General features: G+C 49.7%; 2 protein-coding genes and 1 long non-coding RNA gene across 12 annotated transcripts in view; 2 read left to right on the top strand and 1 right to left on the bottom strand.

The window, feature by feature from the left end:
- TRIP4 (thyroid hormone receptor interactor 4) overlaps positions 1-4,991 on the bottom strand; it is a 51,133-nt gene extending 46,142 nt beyond the window's left edge. For 2 of the 3 annotated variants that reach the window (XR_008749844.1, XM_055819044.1), the window contains exons 1-3: positions 4,835-4,935; positions 3,456-3,622; positions 3,102-3,238 (exon numbers count right to left, since the gene is read on the bottom strand). Coding sequence is in view for 2 of the 3 variants with exons in the window: in XM_055819044.1 (XP_055675019.1) it covers positions 3,102-3,238; positions 3,456-3,622; positions 4,835-4,920 (390 nt within the window). In the remaining variant the exon portion in view is untranslated. Of the gene's footprint in view, positions 1-3,101; positions 3,239-3,455; positions 3,623-4,834 lie in introns of all 3 variants that reach the window. The other variant, XM_055819048.1, reaches the window with a different exon arrangement.
- Positions 4,992-8,079: 3,088 nt separating this feature from the next.
- LOC114010839 (uncharacterized) lies at positions 8,080-13,545 on the top strand. 2 transcript variants are annotated; one of them, XR_003552516.2, is made up of 3 exons: positions 8,080-8,209; positions 10,497-10,624; positions 13,079-13,545. It is a non-coding gene; the product is annotated as an uncharacterized LOC114010839 (long non-coding RNA). The 2 variants fall into 2 exon arrangements; XR_008749871.1 differs by having other exon boundaries at positions 8,080-8,860.
- Positions 13,546-14,983: 1,438 nt separating this feature from the next.
- The window catches only part of CSNK1G1 (casein kinase 1 gamma 1), a 108,240-nt gene continuing 101,523 nt past the window's right edge, over positions 14,984-21,700 (top strand). For 4 of the 7 annotated variants that reach the window (XM_055819132.1, XM_055819152.1, XM_055819112.1 and 1 more), the window contains exon 1: positions 14,984-15,150. The gene's annotated coding sequence lies outside the window, so the exon portion shown is untranslated. The remainder of the gene's footprint in view (positions 15,151-21,700) is intronic. The other 3 variants (XM_055819143.1, XM_055819138.1, XM_055819125.1) reach the window with 1 other exon arrangement.

Here is a 21,700-nt window from a genome sequence, read left to right as displayed (position 1 = left end):
CAGAAAAGGTCCAAGGAAGCTAAACAAAGCAAGGACATAAGGATGTTGCTGATGCACTTGAGATTTGCTGCCTCTGAAAGCTAAAACTACTTGGATCTAGAAGGCAGGTGTGCTGTCAGTCCTCCAGACCTGCCATATCAACTCACAGGTGTTTAACAGCTTCGAACACCAACTCAGCTACTCCCAGATTTCAAGGGCTATTAAATTATAGCAATGCCCTGTTTGTTTGAAGTCCTGTGTGCACCTGTCCCCAGAAACAAAGCTGTTGATGGCAGCAGGGCCTCTTCATTCACAGCCAGTTCACCACACAGCATTTCTTGCTTTCCACCTGGCACAGCCACCTGAGAAGAGGTTTCCCAGGCACCACATGTTCATGTATTTAGCTGTAAAGTAAATTCTTCTCCTTATTTCATGACTTGGCATCAGTGATTCTGTGATTCACCTCTCTGAATTTCAGTCAGGGACTGCACTGGGTCAGGCCGAAGTAGAGAAACCCCAAACAGAAACAAAGCAAGGTATTTTAGATGAGGGCTGGATTAATAATCTAATAGTGAAATTCTGTTTTCTCCCTCAGACCCTACACCTTAATCAAAGAAACAAATAGTTCCTCCTCCCACCCGACATCACCAGCAGGTACCGGCTGAGAAGTGAATTGTTGAGAAGTTAATTGCAGGAATTAATTACAGCACAGAAATAATTCCAGGAGAACAGAACAAAGCCAATAGCTACCATTTTTCTGGCAATACTCAAAAACAGATGCTTTGGGAAGTAAGCACAAACAGACTCCAGGCACAAACCTGTCTTGTAACACTAGATGAGACTCATTTCAACCATGAATTGCATGCCAGTCATGATCAAGGAAGACTAGGACTTACTACCCTTATTTATTTCAGCAAGCAGCCCTCCAATATAAACGCACTCTCTGGCCTTTAGTTGTCATATCTGCGACACGTTTGAAAATCCGCTTGTGGCGCAAGTGCAGGCGCTTCTTTGCCTCTCCTCTCCACAGTCTCTCTTGACAATAGAAAAGAGGACTTCTTGGAAACCCTTTCCCAGAAAGCCTGTTTTCATTCACCACAGAATGACAACTCGCTCTCTCTGCCTGCCACATGCTGGAAGATCACTCCCGCTCCCTAACCCACACCCCTCAGCTAGCATTGCTTCTACGTCCCACATCCTCCCATGCTGCTTTTCTTGATGATGGTGGCATGCTGTGGTATTAAGACATCTCGTCTTGGACTCTTTTTACCTGCTCTCAATAGCAGCAGGCTACTAGTTTAGTAACAGGCAGATGCAGCACTTCCATTTTCCCCAGTTCTGCCCAACTGGTTTTACTGCCACCGCCAGGTCCAAACACTACTGTTACGAAATAGAACGTTACTGTCCATTTTTAACCCTGCAGTTCAAAAAATTTGGGGTTTTTTATTGTACAAACACTTTCACAAACATTTTAAGCATTTGCAGCCTCCCTGCTACAAAAACTTTAACTTAAAAACATAAATTTAAGTTCCACTATTTATTCAGGTGCAACCCTGACTCTCAGGATTTGGATGTTGCTCAGTCAGGGCTGCACATGGACAAATCATGGCATCTAATCCTGGGAAGTGCAACATGCTCAGTGTTTATAGCATGAAGGACTCCACTGCAAGTCTAACAATGCACGTCAAGCATACTGCACACCCACACACTTATTTCTGCAGAGCACACGCTTGTGCTCAGACAGCAACAGCATGATCTGCTGTACTTGATGCCACCTGGGACCACAGTCATACAGCTGGATCTACACCTAAGGAAGGAGCTTGGTTCCCAGCCAGTAGCACTGAGGCAAAACCCACTACACCGGAAATAAAATCCAGAAATTCAGCCTAGGAAATCCAAACAACATTTAACAGCTAAGATCGTCATATTTGATGCACTGACTGCAGGAAATTGTTCTTCTGAATAAAAGACAAGTCTGCTGCAAAAAGTTAGTTAACTATCACAGAGAAAGGCAACTACTGCTTGCTGCATGGCCTTCCGCTGCTTGAAAATGGCAGGTTTTCTTGGTGTTTAGCATTTCTGTGCTCTTATTTTGCAGTTTCTTTCATTGCAACTCAGACTGTTTATGAATACTGCAAAAAAAAAAGTCTCCACAAAATCAAACATCTCAATCTCACTAAAGGTACAGGAGTGGAGGTGAACAGGAGAGGGAAATGGTGCTGCTGCTCAGTGGAAAGGCACTCACTACAGCCCTCAAATTCCTCTGTCTAGCACCCAAGGCTTCCTCTCTGAAGCAGCACGAAATACTTCAGCTGCCAATTAAAAAGCTTTATTCAGCATGAGTGAAAAGTTTTAAATGTAGCAAGGAATGTTCTGCCTACTTGGTGGCTTCCTTAATTGCTCAACTTCACAACTCTGCTTTAAAGAAATACATTTTATTACTAATTACAGCATCTACTTCCATTGTCTGCTCTCTCATCCAGGCTTCTTCAGCAGGGTGGAGTAAAATCCATTTTGCCATAGTCACTATCTTTTTGGCCATATAATACATCCTGTTAGAGACATAAATATACAGTCTTTCTCCCCCTCCTCATATTATTTCCTCACAGCACTGAGACTCCCAGGGACACACACAAGGTATGAGCACAGCCCATCCAAATCTGCAGTCAGCTTTGAACAGTTGATGCATGGGAACAGCCACCCCTCTCATTGCAAGTGGGTGACTGTACAGCTCGCGGACAGTGCAGGACCCTCACCTACCCAATGGCTGCCAAAGTATTTGCTCAGGTTATAGCTTTTGGCTGCCATGCTGCATGCTATCTACGAGTGAACGAAGACACACAAATTTATATATCTCAGAAGGTGTATGGTATATAAGACAAGACAGGGTTTGCAGGGGGAGGCAAGCATTTATTAGACCCTATGACATAACCAGGAAACACAAACATGCTTTCAGGTACATAATCCCCTTCAAAGGATTCGGATCTCTGAAAGCCTATTTCTGCTCTCCAGTCACATCTTTTGTTAGTGTTTGATATTACCTTTCCCCACAACCCAGGTTCAAAGTGTGCCCTCACCACACAGTGACATGCAGCCTGCCCATGCATCCCAGACGCTCTCACCTTGGCCAGGTCAAGGGGGGTTTTTACTTCCTCTACATGTGCACTTGGCTCAGCATATGCAGATGTGTCCTGCTTGTTCCTTCCTTTGCGTTTACCCTTTTTCGCTTGGTCTCCAGCCCGAGGCACTTCAGAAGTCTCTGGAAATACGCGTAAGCACAAAGAAAGGCTGGGTAACTACCAACATGAGAAAGATGTCCCTGAACTCTTACTTGGGGAATGAAAATGGGCTTTACACTGTCACAATGAACAGAAACAATCACGGGCATTCATGGCACGTAACTGTTTATAAACAGAATAAGCAAGACAAGCTCATTTGAGACTTTAATTCCTTCCCCCCCCCCCCATACCACTCACCATCCTTTTTCCGATAGGCTGGCAGAGGCTCAGGAGGCAGCTGGGAGGATTTCCGCCACCTGGCCAGCAGTTCTTCTACAAACCAGCTCTTCTTTCCATCAGTCCCCTGAATGAGGTCAACAACGTACTCCCGGATCTCATCCTCGTTTGTTATTGACAAGATATACCTGCAAGAGGGTGGGATGGAGAAAAACAGGTCAGGAGGCTTTTTTTTTTTTTTTTAATGAGGAAACCAATGGTCTAATCACACACATACGCAATTTATCTCTCCTCTTCAGATTATTATGTCATAGAGTTCATTACCTGGTGTGCAAAGAGCCGGTATCACACAGAGAGATTATTTATTGCATGTCTGCGGAGAGATGGATGCTGGGTGGTAAATCCACAAAGCCAGCACGCCTCTTAAGACATAGTAAACCACTTCATACACTTTGAACAATTGTTTACTGTTATGTTCAGTCACATTTAATTCTTATTGGTTCTTACAAGCTTTGTCTGCATTTAAGGGTATAACACTTTTTTTCACTGCCATGTTCTGTGGGGAGGGGGCTTTGTTAGTTGGGGGCTTTCCTTGCTCCAGGGTGGATTGTTTAGTATGCTAATTAGGATAGTTCACACATAGGTCAGGTAATTTTCTTTTTGGTGTCATTAACCATCTGGTTATCTTTAAGCTTATCTTGTTATGCCCCAGCTTGCTGTATTTGCGGTCTCTATCCCTTCTCCCAAAGCCTTGTTTTGTTAACTGTTTGTAACATCCCCTGTTTTTCAAATTTGTTCTCATTTTTCATTATAGATGTTTACATATTTTGTCTAAATTTCAAGTAATGTAACAGATTGGCCTTCTGTTAACCACCTATCCAGCAAGACTGTCGACTACAAGATCAGGTTTCTGTAGAGACCACCGTAAGAAATGGGGTTATGAGTCAAATTTTGTGACGAGTTTAAGAGAGACACTTTGGAAATGTCTTGTGGCTGCTTCACTGAAAAAGAAGTAAGGTAAAATATCTTTCTCCTCCAGTTCCAGCGTAGAGTGACGTACCCCACAACACCACACAATTCACCACGAGACGCCGGTTCCCACCAGAAAAAATTAAAATCGCACAACCCAAGGAGACAGCGGCGCGCCCTCCCTCGCCCACCCACCGGGGCCCCACGGGCCCCGCCGCCGCCCCCCGGTCCCCTGACGGTGCCCCAGCCGCGGGACGCCCCAGCAGCCGCTCTGCAGACACCATCTCCCCTCAGCGCTGCCCGAGCGGGACCTGGCGGCGACGCGAAGGGCCACCAAGGCCTGCCACAGCAGACAGGCGGAAGGGACCTGCAGGGCCCCGGCGGAGGGAACGGCCCCAAGCGGCTCCCGCCACGGCTCCAGCCCCGCTCACCTCACGACCTCCTCGCCCACGTCCAGGCCGAAATCCCCGCGCAGGTGCTGGATGCACCAGGCCAGGAGCGGGCCGCGCGCCGCCATCTCCCGCGCGGGGGAAGGCGAACGGCGCCGCACCGCACCGCCACTGCCCGGCCCCCCCCGGCAACGCGCCCGCCGCGCCGCCGTTCCGGCGCCGCAGGGACCTCCCCGCGCTGGAGGCGAGCGGAGGCGGCCCTTGGCCCCGCCGCGGCGCTGAGGAAGCGGGGCAGGCAGGTGAGCTGAGGCCGGAGGAGCGGCAGCAAACCCTGCCTCCGCTGAGGTTCTCCCCAGGCCCGGCTGGGAGGGAGGAGGCCGAGCCGGCCGCACGGAGGGCTCGGGCGCATAGGGAAGGTGCCCCAGGCTTCCCGCTGTGCTCCACCGCGTACCTGAGCTGCCTCCTCCTGTCCAGCCTGAGGGGAAGGGGCGAGGGCTTTGTCAGGACACGACCAGGCCCCGCCAGCCCGCACCCTGCCGGGCTTCCAAGGGCTGAGCTCGGGGCTGGGGCCTGCGCACCTTCCCCGCCACAGGCAGGGCCGAGGTTCGAATCCCCAGAGTACTGCCTGCACCCTCCGCTCCACAGCCCCGCACAGATCTGATCTCGCCTGCAAACTATTTAATCAGAGCTTTTTCTCGCCCACAGACAGGTTCCCCGTGTCCCTGAATCTCTTCACCCCCACACTCACAAGGTACAGACGGTCCCAGCACTCTGCCAAAATGACCCCTGGCTCCAAAACCCGCTCTCTGCCAAAATGACCCCTGGCTCCAAAACCCGCTCCCTTCCCTCTGCCCGCAGTCAGGAAACAGCTGCAGAGCCAGCACTTCCCTCGCTTGGAGAACAACTCCTCTGAAGTCAAAGGCCACAAGTGGTGTAAGTTTGCATGGAAGAAAAAATGCAGCTCGCCAGTCTATGTAGGCTTGCAGGGAGAGGAGGGAATAGTTAGGGTTAGGCTTAGGCTTTGTGTGTCACAGTCCACTCTAAAAAACTAAAACACACCCCAAACAGAGCAGAAAAATATTCTTCTTAGCTCATGTTTCACATATGCCAGCACTGCAAGGTAGAAGGGAATGGAGAGCTATGCCATCGTTGGGAAAAAAAAAAAAAGGCCAGCACTAAAAGCCTGATTAAGCAAAGACACATTAGGATGAACATTGAGATATAAAGGCAGCGATAACTACTGGAAAAGGAGGGAATGTATGTGGGACCAACAGCTGCTGAGACATTGGATGTACTGGAGAACAAAATGTTTTCTTAGAAAAAATGCAGCTCCAGCTGTGTATCAGTGAGGATCATTGCCTGGGCCAAGGCAAAAGCCCCCAGACCCAGCAGCTGCCAGACTAGGGCGCAGTGAGACCCTCAGCTGCCTGCACAGCTCACATCATGTTCACAGGGTGCAGCTGCCACAAAGGAGCCTCGCATCAGGGAGACTGTGATTTAATTTGCCATTACACGATCTTTGACTGAAACTGGGGGTGCCTGGCCTTCCCCCCCCCCCCGCCCCCACCATGTGCTGCTTAGTTAAATCTTCCTACAGCAAGACTTTGTTTGCACGTCAGAGGGAGCTCCAGGCATAGCCTGGAGGCAGGAGAAAACCGGTGATGCCATCCTTTCATCCTAGTTGCTGGGCTCCATGCCTAGCTAGGCTCCCAAGCTTGCCTTGGTGTCCCTCCTGGCATGCTATCCTGCTCACCAGGGACCTGGACACTGCTCACCAGGGACCTGGATTACCCTCTGGCACTACCCATCCATTGACGTGCCACCATGACACTTGCCCAGTCCTGTGGTGCGTTTGATCCAGGGACAGGTCATGCTTGAAAAGACCACAAAGTATCATCTCCCACCTACAAGAAGGGCAGAGTGGCTGAGATTTGCAAATCCCCTCAGCATGGAACTAAGGTGAGAGAACAGCCAAGGTCTGTACATAAACATCAGCTTTAATGGAACAAACATTCTGTAAACGTTGACCCTCTCACAATTATATCCACCTAAGCTATGCAGTTTTATGGGAAGCTGAGGTAGGCCTTGTGTTACTTAACAGCTTTACAAGAAAAGAGAGAGAAGGTGCTAGAGAGAGGGAGATCACCAGTCCTAGATCCAGCACTGGACCTGCCAGCACAGGTGTTTGATGCAGAGAAAGAGCGAGCTAGAGAGGCCCCTGTGTTTTGGCCCCGGCTCCTAGACTTCTGGAAGCTCCTTTCGGCCCAGTTCCAGGAGTGGCTGAGACACAGTCAGTGCAGGCCGCAGCCTGTGACCCCCTTTCCCTACTTCTGAGACCTTCTCGGGGCATTATCTGGGCTCATGGTAGTCACTTAGGCCTTGTCCCTTACACAAAGAAACATCATTTTTGGCCAGAGCAGTCCTCCCACCCTGTTCCCTGTGAACTCACGCTGAATGTGCCTGAACTCACACTGGTGCAGGAAAAAAGCATCTTGACCAAGGTGTGATGGTGCAGGGCTTTCTATGCTCCCGGCCATCGTCACTCGCTGACATTTTTTAAAGTGCTATAGGCAGGCAGCAGACTGCAGAGCCAAGGCTTTTCTTTTGCGAGCAGCTGGGAAGGGAACAAACTCCCTCGGGAAGGCTGGCTGGTTTTGGTGGCACTGCCCGCAGCTGAGCACAGCCGTCACCCTCTGTGGCAGCCGAGAGCGGTGTCGCGGGGCTGCGGCCGCGTCGGCGAGGCCGAGGCCAGTGCCGGCCTGCGGCGGGGATGGCGCAGCAGGAGCCCCGCCGCGCAGCGTGGCTCGGGGGTCCGTGTGCCGCCCCCTGCCCGCGGCAGCGCTGGGGCTGAGGGCTGCCCGGCCCGCGAGGCAGGCTGCGGCGGGGGCCATGGCCGTGGCCGCACGGCCTTCGGCGGCCCAGTGCGTCCCGGACGGGCGTACCTACCCGGGGGGCCGCGGCAGCCGGCGCTCAGCGGCGGCTGAGGCGCCGAGGGGAGCGCCGTGAGGGGCACCCGCGCTGCGGGGAGCGGGCTGAGGGGGCACACGCTGAAGGGGGCCGCGTTCAGGTCCCGGCCCCAGGCGGGCGGGCTGCGGGGAGCGCGCGTCGCGCCGTACGGAGGGAAGAGGCCCCGCGCGCCTCGGCGCTCGCGCTGGCGGCCGCAGGGCAATAGCGTTTCCCCACGGGCGGCGGCCTCTCCCGCGCGGGCCGGGCGGCGGCGGCACGAGGGGCAGGGCAAGGCGGGGCGGGGCGAGGCGAGGCGGGGCGGGCGGGGGCGGGCCCCGGCGGCCGCTACCGCAAGGGCGCAGACCGGGCCGGGGGCTGGGGGTAGTCGTCGTCGTCGCCGCCGCTCTGGTCTGCCTGCTGGGCTGGGCTGCAGCCGCCTCAACGCGGGGCCATCGCCGGCCGCCTGCCGAGGTGAGAGCGGGGCGCGGCGGTCTGCGCCGGTGGCCTCTCCCCGCAGGCAGGGGCATCCCGGTGTGCGAGGCCTGCGAGCCCCTCGGTGGCTCCTGTATATCATGCAGCCGTTACTTTTTGATTGCTTTGTGCCTGTCAGACTTGCATGATCATGCTGGTTCTGTTTGTGGAAAGCAGAGCCCCAGGTTTTTCATACAGTGAAGCATTCTGAAAAGACATCAGTGTCATTTCTTTATTGAAGTAAAAACTGTTAATGATGACCTCTTTGTCCCAAGGTGGGGAAACAGGATTTGGAAAGACACCGGTGAGGTGGAAGGGCAGCTGTCACTTGCTATGATTTAGAGCTGAAGTTTAATTAAAGCAAACTGGATGATTCTAATCAAAACCCTGGAAGCCTGAGGAGCAATGAACTGCTAAAAATATATAAAACTTGTTATGGTAAAGCGCCTGAGGCTGCCACACAAATTCTGGGGTAAATTATATGAAAAAGCGAGTGGGGTCTTGTGGAAAAGAAGTGATGGGTCTTACTCTTGGGTTCTGCTTCGTCTTTTCCTTAAAGCACCACAAAGGATCAGGGTATTGGTGAGCTGATGAGAAGGTGAATGTTTGCATGTGAGGAGAAATCAGTGGCAGCTCTAGTAGATCAGCCAGGTATATTTATCGTGGAGCAAGTGGTGAATTCTGGCTAAAAGCCTCTTCCTGAAAAGTCTACAAGTAAAATGGAGGGTTGTTACAAAAAAGCAGTTCAAATCGTTTGAATGAGAAGTAGCAAGTGAAGATTTCTTTGGAACAGATTTTTTTTTTAATTATGTAAATTAAGGGGAATAAGTTTGTGATAATGTGCTGTACAAACTACAGGCTTCTTTGCCCTGACATCACAAAAAATAACAAAAATAACAAAAATAACCTGCTTTCTGATTATTTTTCATTGAACTGAAGCACAGTACTAGTAAGATAACACAGTGACCAGGCTGTTAAGATCTTCCCTGCACTCCCTGTGGCGAGCCGGTCGGTATCTGTCTCGTGCAGGAGATGGGTCAGCTGGCACTCTGACAGCCGGCGTTTTCTGTCTTGGTGCAGAAAGGCCAGGAAGATCTTAATGGTTTTAGTAGCTTTATTACTTAGCCTTTCTGGCAAAGGACAGATTCTCAACATACAGAAATACTCTCTTACCCCTTCATTAGCCTGAATGTACTCCTGGTGCCACTGAGGGCTCGTTTGTGTGAGGATACGGGCTGGCATAGTTCCGATGCTCACACTTAATGAGACCAGGGGTAGGCATTCCCAAGTGGGGAATCGCACATCTGCCCTGCTGTAAAATCTCACAAAAGAGCAAAACTCAGTATTAAGGAGCAGCTTAAATGGTTTTTGCTTCAAATAAATAAATAAATATGCTCACTCTGCAGATACAGTCCTACTGTTTACATCAGGAAATGCAATCTTGAAGCTAAAGCCCAAAGTTTTTTTCCAGGAACAGCAGTCTCTGGGCAAAATGCAGGAAAAGGTGTTTGCTTGCTTACATTCCCATCCCTGTGGGAATACGGGAGAGTTAACTTCAGTGTGTGAGTGGGGATGCTGCACTGGAGCTGATTTAGCTCTAGCTGTGCCTCTGATGCTAACTTTTGAGTTCAGCTTTGTATGGGAAACTGGAATAGCACGCAGCTATTCTGAAAATGAGTAGAATTATCTTAAGAGGGAGATACTGCTGAAGCAAAAGAGCTCCGGATGACCCAAAATAGAATTTATAGATAAGAGCCCAAAGAATTGCAGAAGATTTCCACATCTAAAAGCTTCCCTGTTGTGTTTTTAGTTTTTTTCTCCAGCTATTGTTGATCTAGTAAAATTTTCCTTAAAATAGCACTTGGGGAACTATACCTGTGCTGTGCGACCCCAAATATATTGCTAAACAATTTCTATCTATCGCTACAAATGCTTTTGTCTAGCAATATAATTAATAGTAAAGTTTAACATGGTAAAGAAAGGTCATGTATGGTGTTGAAAATAAATTTCAGACAAGGATGAAGTGGCTGCATCACTATACTTTGTGTAATGTTACAGCACCTAGCAGAGGTTACCCCTGTGCAATGGGATTTCTAGAGTCTTAGGGCAAGAGGTATAGTCTGGAAAACCTCTTAAGGGGAACAGTCAGGTGGAAATCCAGTTAGTCATTATTACTACAAAGTAGTTTTCACTTTTGAGCTCATTTCTTGTAAGTTTGAAGAATTATTAAATAACTCCTCTTTTGGTTAAATCCATATAAACAGTGCAACTTCTTGATTCTTTACAGGGCCAGAGGGAAAGAAGAGGAATACAAAACCAGCTAAAGCCTGGTGCTTGTGAAGGCCATCCATAATTAGAATATTCAATTTAATTTATAAAATAGAGAATGGGAGCAATTTGAGACCTGCAGCAAAAGTAAGACCCACTGCTGTGACTCAGCATTGACCGATGTATTAATCTCAACTTACTAATATGCTTTTAAATGTTACAGAAACTTCGCATACCAGCCACTATAACAGAGTTTGACTCTAGGTTTCTTCTGAATCAATAAGCTGAAAGATTGATTCCTTTATGGAAGTACCTTTTTTATTAATAGCGCTCCATCTTGTGCCCCGGAAAAGGTACCCTGAACAAAGAAACCCCTGGGCAATTATACACTTCCAATTTAAGTTCCCCACCCCTCATGCAATAGTTAGGACTAGTAGTAATATTAATGTCTGGGGTCTTCTTGCTTTTTATTGGTTTGTTTTGTTTGCTGCTTCATTACTAAGAAGTTGCTAAGTGGTCATCTTACACAATATGACATCCTTTTAGGTCAGTTTGGGCTGATTCTGTAGTTCGGTATTCAGCATGTTGGAATAAGATTGTTACAGGTCATATACCAGGATCTACAGGATTTGTCTACTTCAACTGTTAATCTTTAAGCTGCTAGGTCTGTCTGTTCTAGCTTTTATTAATGTTTAAGCTGCTAGCTCGAAGTTTTGGCTTAACTTTTTCTACAACAATCTACTTTTTTAAAAGACGTAAATACCGAGAGTTGACAATAGATGTCAGCAGCATCTCCAGCTACCAAATGCTGGACTGTGCCAGGGCCCAGGGCAACTGCTCATACAGCCTTCTTCAAGTTAATTTATTTAAGTAACATGCAGGGAATATATAAGCATATGGATGAGAGACTGAAATTGCTCATAATTTCCTAAGAGTTAGTGTTATCTTGCCAGATAATGGTCTCCCCAGGAAAATGGCATCAACAAAATCACCCACCGTTTCATCAGCTAAATCACCGTGCTCAAAGCCGGCACTGGAGGGGCAGTGATGGGCAGTGAGGAGAACCTGCACCCCCAGACCAGATTTTTTTCCCCCATCTCCAACACGTGGTTTTCTGCAGATAGTCCAAATTATTTTTCTGACCCTTGAGATGAGAACATCACAGCCTTGAGAGCACTAATGAGCATAAAACTGCCCTGCATGGCCTCAGCTGGCCCCACACTCACACCTGAAAGATCCAGGAGCACCCCCTGAACCCAGCTGGGGGCACCCGGACCTTTCCTGGGGGTGCTGGATGGAGCTATGTCATGAGTGGTTCAGTGCTGGTCCCGGCTCCTTGATGGCTCTTGCTCCACCAAGCCAACCCAGGCCAGCAGGAGCATGGTTTCTTCCCTGGAAAAAGGGCTGGTTCTCCACGGACTGGCCCAAACGCCCCTTCTCCCTCCATGCTGGGGCTTGGACTGAGCTGCTGCCAGGTGGTTGGTGATGTTGGGGGTGGGAAGGGGGAAAGGGGCAAGGGGTGGCTTGCAGAGAGAGCCAGCAAGGGGGACATGGAGACTGGGTGGGAGCACAGGGGGTTCACTGCTGGCATGGCTGGACATGTGTTTCAGTAGGTGCCCTTTAATGCTCCAAAAGTAACTGCAAAATGAGCACAAACAGGGTATTTAGGAGAGGAGACAGTAGTGTTGAGAAAATAAGAAATCCTAAGGTTCTAATATGTTGCATTTTAAATCTTGGGGGCAAAATTGCTTTGTCTGGGCAAGAGAGAGCAATGGGACAGACCCCATCGTTTCCATCCCTGTAGCCTGAGGCTTTTCTCTGTTGAAGTAACATGAGATAATCAGAAATTGCTGCTGCTTCAGAGCACTTTCAAGCTTCTCCCCTCATGTCCAAAACAGGCCAGACTGAGCATTTCTGTTGGCTGTAGCTAGGCTGGGCTGGAAGGATCTCCTCCGGCTGTCCTGCAGCCAGGGCCGTGCAGGGGGGCAGCTGTTTGGCAGGGTGAGCAGATGTCCCTGCCGCAGGGATGAAGACCGAGGGGAGGGGGAAAGGGCCATCAGCTGTCAGGCTGCAGCCCTCTCACCCTGCTGTGGGAAATCCAAAGTGAAGCCTCAGGACCCCATCTCCCAGATGAGGGGGTTTCATCTTTTTTTTTCTGAATTTCAATGCTTCTCCCCCCCAAAAAAAAAAAAAAAAAAAGCAGCTGTTACCACACTATGCTGCACTGTGGCATGTACGATGTCCACTTTATATTGCTGGCTTTTTACTTCCTGCTCCTTCAAATAAAGCCTCCCTGCTGCAGACGCCACAGTTTTGTGTTCAGATGCTGCTTGCTTTGCTAAGGGAGTTGCACAGGATGCCCTCTCTCACAGGAGTGCTGTTAATTTCAGTAAATGCCAAGCCTGTTCACATATATTCCTGCTCCGGATTGAATGATTACAGAGGCAGCTATGTCCGTTGGGAGCGAGAAGGACAAGACCCGGGTACCTTCTCATGCTTCATGGTTGCTCCTCTGCTCTCTCTCTCTCCTGCCAAAAAATGTTCTTTTAATCTTTTTATTTATTCTTTGACTTTGTTTTATTTCTCTTTGCACGCCCACAGCCAGCATTACCCAAAAGGATACAAGGTCTCTTTGCACTTGTGCCTTGCAGGATCCCCACTGCCCATGCTGCGGTGTCGGGGTGGTGCCTCCCTGTGCCTGATCCTGAACAGGAGCGTCATTGTCCTTCCCAATGCCCTGCACAAAGGGGTATTGTCCTGCCCACCAGCTCCAGCCAGAGCAACAAGCTGGTTCATCCCAACTGGAGACACTGCAGCAGTTTCAAGAATAAAAGCAGGACATTTCATCTCTGTTCATAATAAGGCGCTTGGGAATCAGGCCGGTTTCTCACCTGTCTTGGTCAAGGATGAGGAGCCGAGTGTTGGCCAGTAAAACCCCTGGTGGGGTGGTCCTAACTCACCCAAAACGTCTTTGAGTCAGCTGTGAGCTCCCTTCACCCCATATGTCTTTCAACACGCAGGCTGGTCTTTGATAAACTCCCATAGGATTATTGTGGGGCTAATGAGAATCTGCATGTTTAATATGACTTAATGAAAGAATTACTAAGGCTACAATTGTTGGATGATAAACACGTTTTCAGAATTAAGATGCTCTTTGGGAGCTCCCAGATGGTTCAGAGCAGAAATGGGGGAAAATTCAGGTGACCATAGAATTTCTATCTGAATGGCGAAGTGTATTTCAAAATGCAAACAGGGATGCGACTGCCCCTGAGCCCTCCGGGGATGCGCGTGCAGCTCCAGAATAACATAAGCTGCTCCGGCGAATCTGTACCATTTTCTGTGCATGGCACTTAAAAAATGGGGGCCTTGAAACCGAACATTGCAGAAGTGCTTCATCCCCAGTGCCTCTTCTTTTTATCAAAGATGGACTGATGCTAATAGTATTTTTTTCCCTTAGTAATATCACAAAGAATCAAAAAATGCAAAATAAGCTCATCCCAGAGCAGAGGCTTGGAATAGTGTCAAGTCGTGCTGATGCGGGGATGGGCTGTTTGGGTGGGTGGATTAAGACATTCTATTTTTGATAATAATATCAACTTAAAAGGTATAATATTGTAACTGAGTCGGCAGGCTGCATGTGTATAATGAAAGAAAGAGTAAGCAAAAAAGCTAAAGTGAAATATTAGCAATTTTACTAAAACCAGGCTTTACTTTCAGCTTAATTATGGCACCAGGGGAAAATTTACAATCCCGCCTCAGGAATATGAGGTAGTGGGGAAAACATGTAATTTAAATGCCTAAATTTTGGACCTAAACAAATTCTCCAGGTGATTTTTCAAAGTTAACCCGCGGCTCATCCTTGGCACGGGCCATGGGCTGGTGGGCTGTGCAGCGTGTGGCCGGTTACCGAGGCTGCCCGCGGGTGGGGGGCCGGCGTGCCGTGTGCCGGAACCAAGCGTTTCCTCGCCGTGTTTTTTAACCGGTTTTCAAGGAATATTTCGGTTTACAGCATTCACCTAGGAAACGCGAGCCCTTGGCCAGGCGCGGCCTGGGAGATTCGGGTGACGGCCCCCGCGGTGTCTGCTCCCGCCCTGCCCCGTCCCCTCGGCGGCGGCTGGGAGCCGGGGCCTCACGGGCTTTCCGCGGGCCGGGGGCTGCGGCGGGAGCGGCCTGTGCCACCCCAGCGCTTTGCAGCCCCGTTGTTCCCCTCCCACAGGCGCGGCGGCTGTTTGCGGGCCGGGAGCAGCGGGAGGGACAGACAGCAGCTGCGGTGAGGCGGGGCGCTGCGCCCCGGGCACAGCCTAACCCCCTCGGCCCCGCTCAGCTCCCCTCCCCGCGGCCTGCCCGCTGCCGCGCCGGGCACCACTTCCGCCTAGCGACGGAACGCGGTTGCTAGGGCGAGCCCGGTGCCCCGGAAACGGGCGCGGGCGGCGCGGCCGCGCTGCTGCCATAGGGCGGTGCTCGCCGTGGGGCGGGGCGGCGGGCTGAGCGCTTCCGGGTCGGGGCCCTCCCCGTCGAGCGCGGCGGAGGGAGGAGCCGCGGCGGGGCGCGGGGAGAGCAGTGGCGGTGCCCGGCCCAGCCCAGCCCAGCTCAGCTCAGCTCGGCCCAGCCCGGCCCGGCCCAGCTCAGCTCGCCCGCCCACCTGCCAGGGAGCCCAGCGCCGCCGCAGCCAGGTACGGGCGCGGGGGGCGGCGGGGCTGCCGTCGCTGCGGGGTCTGGGCGGTGGCGGGGGCGGGCGCTTCCCTCCGCGGCGCGGCCCGGCAGCCTTCCCGGGGCCGCGCCTCCCGCCGTGGCGGGGGAGGCTCCGCCGGGCTCGCCGCTTCAGCCCTCCCCGGGGCGGGGGGGAACCTGCCGCGCTTCTCCCGGCGTGAAAGGCTGCGGCGGGGGTCGGGGGCCAGACGGGGCTGGCGCTGGGGGCCGCGGGGGCTCCCCTGGAACGGCCTGAGAGGCCCCTGGGTGAGCGCGGCTGCTGGCCCAGCTGGACGCCGGGGGGGTCCCGCCTCGCCCCGGGGAGCGGGCGGGGAGACCGGCTGGGTGAGGGGCTCGGCCGCCCGGGGGAGGCGCGGAGTCGCTTTTTCCTGTGCGTGGGGCCGTTAGCTGCCCGCCTGGGGGGGAGGCGGGTGCGGGGCGGGGGGCGCACCTCGGGGTGGCTGTGGGCAATCGCCGGCCGGGGCTGGGGCCGGGGCAGGGCAAGGCCCCTGGTGGGGACCGCAGGCGGCTTGGGACCTCTTTTTCTAAAGCTGATGGTGTTCCCGGATCTAAGGGGAACAAAGCACTCCGTGTGACCGTGCCTGTATTTACAACTTCTTTGTGTGGAGAAGTTACCTGTTCCCCCCGTATCTGGGAAACATACATACGTGCTGTTTGACACAGTATGAAACTTCAGGGGCTGGGGTTCGTTGTCTTGTCCAAATTGTCATGAGATTGTTGTCTTCCCTTCCCAATGGGTTTCACTGCTGGCGACCGTCCTCTATGGCCTTTCTCAACCTTGACTTGACGTTTCAGTGCATAGAAAGTGTTGCCCAGCTCCCAGCCAGTCACTGATACCTGCTGCCTCCTCTCTCCTGGCTTCATGTCCGCCATCACCCTTCCCGTGTGAGATTTTCCACTTTCCTCGTTGTCAGCTCCTGGTGGCCTGGTTGAAGTCACGCTGTCATGGGTGTGATCTCAGATTTGATTTTTTTTTTTTTAATCAGTGACCTAATGCATATGTGTAACCAGCTTATGCTGCCACTCCCCAAGTTCTTCAGGACTTGCCTTTTCCTTCTCTCAGCTCCTCAGCTACTGGCTGTGATTTGCCTAAATAAACCATCTTCTCTACATCCCCAATTTAATGCTGTGGTGGTAACTTGGACTCTGTCAACCTGCTGGGAGAGGACGATGGGTGAACTGAGAAGTATAAGCTTTGTTCCCATTGAGAAGCTCTTACCAAATATTAGCAGCACTTTCCCACAGATGCATTCCAAAAAATACAAAGAGTGCCTTTGAGTTACGAGTTTAGGGAGGTTGCTTTCTTCAGGCTGCAAAAGCCGTGGAGGATTCCTCACTGCTTGCCAGTTGCTGAAGTTTTGGAAGTGTTGCCTAGGTGGTGAAATGTTACTGATAGGAGAATTTGGGTTTTATTACATTGCTGTTGTAGAGAGACGCACAGAGTGGTCTTCTCTCTGTGAAGCTGGGCTGACACTAGAGCTCTTTGAGTCTGGGATGAGCTGGAGATGCTGCCAGTGATAAATATCAACAAGAGTTCTTGTACAGGGAGGGTGACCCCTGGCAAGTTGTGACCAGATAAGAAAGGAATTTAAATATCATGGTGTGTAGAAAAAAAAATAATTCTTAGTAAAAAAATAAAACAACCTGATGCACTTAGAAAGTGTGAAAGATTGTGGTGAGAACTGGCCAAGGGAATCTCTGCTCTCCAAATTGAGATTCTAGCTGCCGGTGTAGTGGTACTGTGGTACAGCTGATAGTGCAACCTTTTGGCAAAAGTATTGCTGACTCCAGTGAAATTTTAGACTATCCCCTTGAAAAAATCAGAGCTTTACACTTATGCTTTGCATAAGTACCTAAACTTTGTTTAGGTACAAGTGTTTCTTCAAATGTTGCCTGCCCTGAAATTGCTTTTTCTGGACTCAGCAAAGTGTCTAGCTGATGCCTTTTTTATTTTTTAAGAGCTGTTGGGCTGTGAGGAACATGAGGCACAGCTCTCTGCTTTACTCTGCAAGTCCATAGCACCATATTTTCAACTGCTGGCCTAAAGTCTTTGCTGCCTTAAGCTGATTTGGGCTTCTTGCTTTGATTTTCATGTGAAAAGATCTGTTATCCTCTGGCCATGTTGGTTGGAAACTTGCACCAGATTCTCACAACAAATTTATCTGTGGCCAGGACATACCTATCTATGTTTGTGCCAGTGTTGCCTCTTATAAAAACGGCTCTTCCCTCCTTTGGTGCTTTCAGAAAGCACTCACCTCTTGGCTTCTTATTTCCAAACCATGCACACCAACCTTGCAGTTGCCTTTTTACGTTCTCTGTTGGTCTTTTATGTACATGGGTTTGCTTAAAGATAATAATCCCTGAATGCCCTTGACCGGAGCAGGGCACAGAATGACAGGGGAGGTCTCTCTGGGATGCTGTGTGGTGCCACAGGTAATTTCTTTGTGCCGTTATCTTTCACATCTGAATCAGGTTGGTGCCTCACAGGTCACAGCAGCAAGCTAATAACTTGTGTGTGTCTTGTTTTTCCCTTGGATTAAAGAGCTTTCCAGTTCATAGTACTATTTCTTGCGAAGTCTGAAGTGTATGACCTTGCCTCATTCCAGTCCATTTATCTTACTCTTCTGTAGGAGGTTTTTATGCTGTTCCAGGTCTCTGTATTGACAACTATTTGACTTCCTGTGCCAAAGTTGCTGATGGAAACTATCCTGGTGAGAGTGATCAAGCAGACAGGTCCACAGAGCTCCATTGCAAGAGGGGTTAGGAGCTGAGTGAGATCGTAAGTGCAGCCTAGTCCACAGCCACTTACTGCCTTCCTTACACTGAGATTGCCCCCTTTTTCGTGGTTTTTAAACTAATTTCCAGCTCTTCTGAAGCAATCAGCTGCTGCATATTTTCAGGTTAACAGATGAAATCCTTCATAATGCCTTAAAAAGTGCTGCCAGATGAGACCAGGAATCCATCTGGCCTGGTATCCTGCTCACTGGTAACCAGTAGCAGATGCCTGGGGAGGGGAGTATGCAGATACAGCAGATCTGGTCTGGGGAAGTATTGCTTTGTTTTTCTCTCTCCAGCATTTTATGACCTCCCTGAGCCAGGTGTTTGAATTTAGTAACCTTCATACTTCTCTTTTGTGGATTTGTCCTCTCACTTTGAATCATCTTGATATTCACTACCTTGCAGAGAGACACAAAGCCAGACGCTATGTATATAGGCTACCCTCTATGTGGTCTACATGTGAGGAAGAGACAGAAAACAAGAGCTGGGGCTGTCCAAAAAAAATCAGCAAGAAACAAATTCAGAACAAATTACTTCTTCACTTTCTCCATGACATTCACAATTTCAGGAAACTACTTCTTCCATTCCTGGTGGTCTCTTGGCTGGGCTGAATTGTCCTCATCTTTCCTTTTCAGGTCTCTTCTCCATGCTCTTCATGTCATTGCCACCTCTTCTTCAACCTCCTTAAAATCAGTATGGCAGGAGGTGCCGCGCAAGCAAATAGGGGAGGTTGGCAGAGGTGCTGATCGGATCAGCAGGTGGTATTTGTGGTGCGGGTGCCTCTTCAGAAAACACTGTATGCTGTGGATTTGTATTTTATTCTATACTATTGTGTCTGTAATTACAGACCTTCTTGTTGTTCGTTAGTGATCAAAAAGATGATGGAGCTACAGTTGTTGTGGAATACTCTGCCATAGCCCTGGTGTCCTGTTCCCCAGTGTTGCCTTGAGTGTTCAGTCTGTCATATTTTAAGTGGAAGTTAGGGTGGTTGTTCCTGATGTGCTGTGAATTGTATCACCCACTCGTATCACAAGGTTTTACTGCAGTTCCTTAGAGTTATTGCTCTTATTTACTGATCATGTTGAATTATTCAGAGTAGCAAATGTTGTCGTCTTGGTACTACCTTCTCTTGTACAGCTCAGTATAGTTCAGGGAAACAGAACCTTTTGGAGAGTCCCCTCTGCTACAAGACTGACCAGTGATGCCTTTCATCCCCCCTCCTTATCTTTTTTTTTAACCAGTTATTGACATGTGAAGGATTTTTCCTTTTATCCTATAGAGTTTTGTTCTCCAAAGAGCTTTGAAGGATCTTGTCATGTAGTAAGTATGTTTTTTTCAATGAAGTATGTCAGTTGCCTTTTCCTTGTTCACATGCTTTGTTTCCTGCAAAAGGAAGAAGGGGGAGGGGGGGGGAGGACAACAACCTCCAGCTGACTCCTGAGACATGACTTCATTTTACAAAATATAATTAGCCCTACATCCATTTAGTTCATTCTTTAGGATAACTCTGATTTGTCTGGCTTGACTCCCTGTTTTGTGGTTGCTCAGATGCCTCTGAATTGTTCTGTGAAAGCTGGTGCAAGTGGCTTTCAGGTACCCTCATGCAGCTTTAACCAAGAAACTATGTGGGGGACCTCCCAGTCCTCCTCCTGCTGGACTTTGCATGTAAAGTGAGGTGGTTTCTGTCACCTTGTCTTCTGAGAGGTCCTTTGCCACCCAAAGCCTTAACTGCTTGGCTTGCCTTACTGGGGTCAAGCAGGGAGAGTGGAAAAGGCTAAGCTCAGCATGCTGGGTGTAAAACACAGTTTTAACTTCTGGGAGACATTGTCTGATGATTATTTAACCCAGTAATAAATTGTGCGACTCCATACTTTTTTCTTTTTTAATCTTACAGATTTTTATGTAGCTTCTTTCTTGGACATTTAGCTTTGCTGTACTGGGTGGATTGGCTTCTATTACTCCTACATCACTGTCAGATTGCACAGTAGGGGCTCACACCAATACTCCAGCCACCATTCAAGGTGAAGGCAGGAATTGCTACTTCTCTCATCCACTGCTGGGCAGGCGTTGCTTTATGCTATTTAAGAATTTAGTCTTGGTGTTATGTGTTGACCTGACACGCAGTTTATGTGGAGGCATTTGGAGTCTTAGTTTGATGCAATGTTTCGTGCTTGTACAACCCTCTGGTGGTAGCGTGACAGCTGCTATTGCTGCTTGTGTGGCTGAGACTGTATTTTTCTGGTTTAAGCTTGGAATTCTGGTTTATAGGGTATTTCTTGCTGACATAGTAAACTTAGATTACTCAAATGGCAGTGTATGCTGAAGAAGGCTTAGATCCTCTAAAGGTTTGCTTAGTCCGTGTATCCTTTGAATGTCCCATTGACTTGTCTGCACTCCACTGTGGATTTGAATGAGCCCCCTACATCCATGTTATCTCTTGAAAAACAGACATTTGAGTTTTTCATCTTACTTCTAGACTTCCAGCATTTGTGAAAAAGCAAAGCACAAATGTGTTTTTGTTTTCCCATCTTATTTGTACTGTATTGATTTTTTTTCTGGCTTCTGATTTTTACGTGGCTATTTCTTGTCCCTTCTGTAGGGGGTTTTGAGGAATGAAGTTCTTATCAGCTTTTTTGCCCCAAAAGCTGCATTGTCCATAAATACATGCCTCTCTGTATCTGCTGGCTTTCTCTGCTCCTCTTCTGAAGTGTCAGAGAAGCCTTTGACCTTGATGGCAAGTGCCAGTGTTCTGGTGCTTTTTTTTTATTAATTCAGTCCTCATTCTTGCACAGGCTTCCAGTTGTCCAAAAACCTTCTCAGTTCCTGATGAATCCAAGCCTGAGTGTGGGAGCAAGTCTTTGAGATGCTGTCGCACAACTCTTGGTTTTTGCCTTCCTATTCTTAGCCTGTATTTTGCCTCCACAAACTTCCCTTCATCAAATGCTAGCTGTACCCTTGTGGGCCGTGGGCAGCGACTTCTTCCTGACATTATTTAGTAGCATGTTCCTGCACAAACAGGTGGTCACTGAAGATACACCCTTTGGAGTCCTGCAAAGTTCCTGGTTTTGATGAAACTACGTCAGTGGTCACCTTGACTGCAGCGAGCGAAGACAACTGAAGGCTTCAGTCTACAGGGGCAGAAATGCTAGTGTGGAAAGCAAGGTTTGCAGGATGTAAAGGAATTGCCTCAAAGGAGGTGATTCTCCCCCTCTGCTCCACTCTCCTGAGACCCCACCTGGAGCACTGTGTCCAGCTCTGGGGTCCCCAAGTACAAGAATGGGTCCTCTGTTAGAGTGGGTCTGTGAAAATGATCTGAGGGCTGGAACACCTCTCCTGTGGAGAGAGGGTGAGAGAGCTGGGGTTGTCCAGGCTGGAGAAGGGAAGGCTCCGGGGAGGCCTTACTGTGGCCTTTCAGTACAGAAAGGGGGCTTATAAGACGGATGGGGACAGACTTTTTACCAGAGCCTGCAGTGACTGGACAAGGGGCAACAGTTCTAGCCTGAAAGAGAGGATAGGTTTAGATTGGATATGAGGAAGAGAGGTTTTATGATGGGAGGGGTGAGTCACTGGCACAAGTTGTCCAGAGAAGCTGTGGCTGCCCCATCCCTGGAAGTGTTCAAGGCCAGGTTGGATGGGGCTTTGTGCAACCTGGTCTAGTGGCAGCTATTCCTGCCCATGGCAGGGGGCTTGGAGTAGGTGATCTTTGAAGGTCTCTTCCGACCCAAACTGTTCTAT

Source organism: Falco peregrinus, chromosome 1, assembly GCF_023634155.1.
Source record: "Falco peregrinus isolate bFalPer1 chromosome 1, bFalPer1.pri, whole genome shotgun sequence".
Taxonomy (NCBI): domain Eukaryota; kingdom Metazoa; phylum Chordata; class Aves; order Falconiformes; family Falconidae; genus Falco; species Falco peregrinus.
Note: the sequence above shows the minus strand (reverse complement) of the source record. Positions and strands in the feature narration are given on the sequence as shown.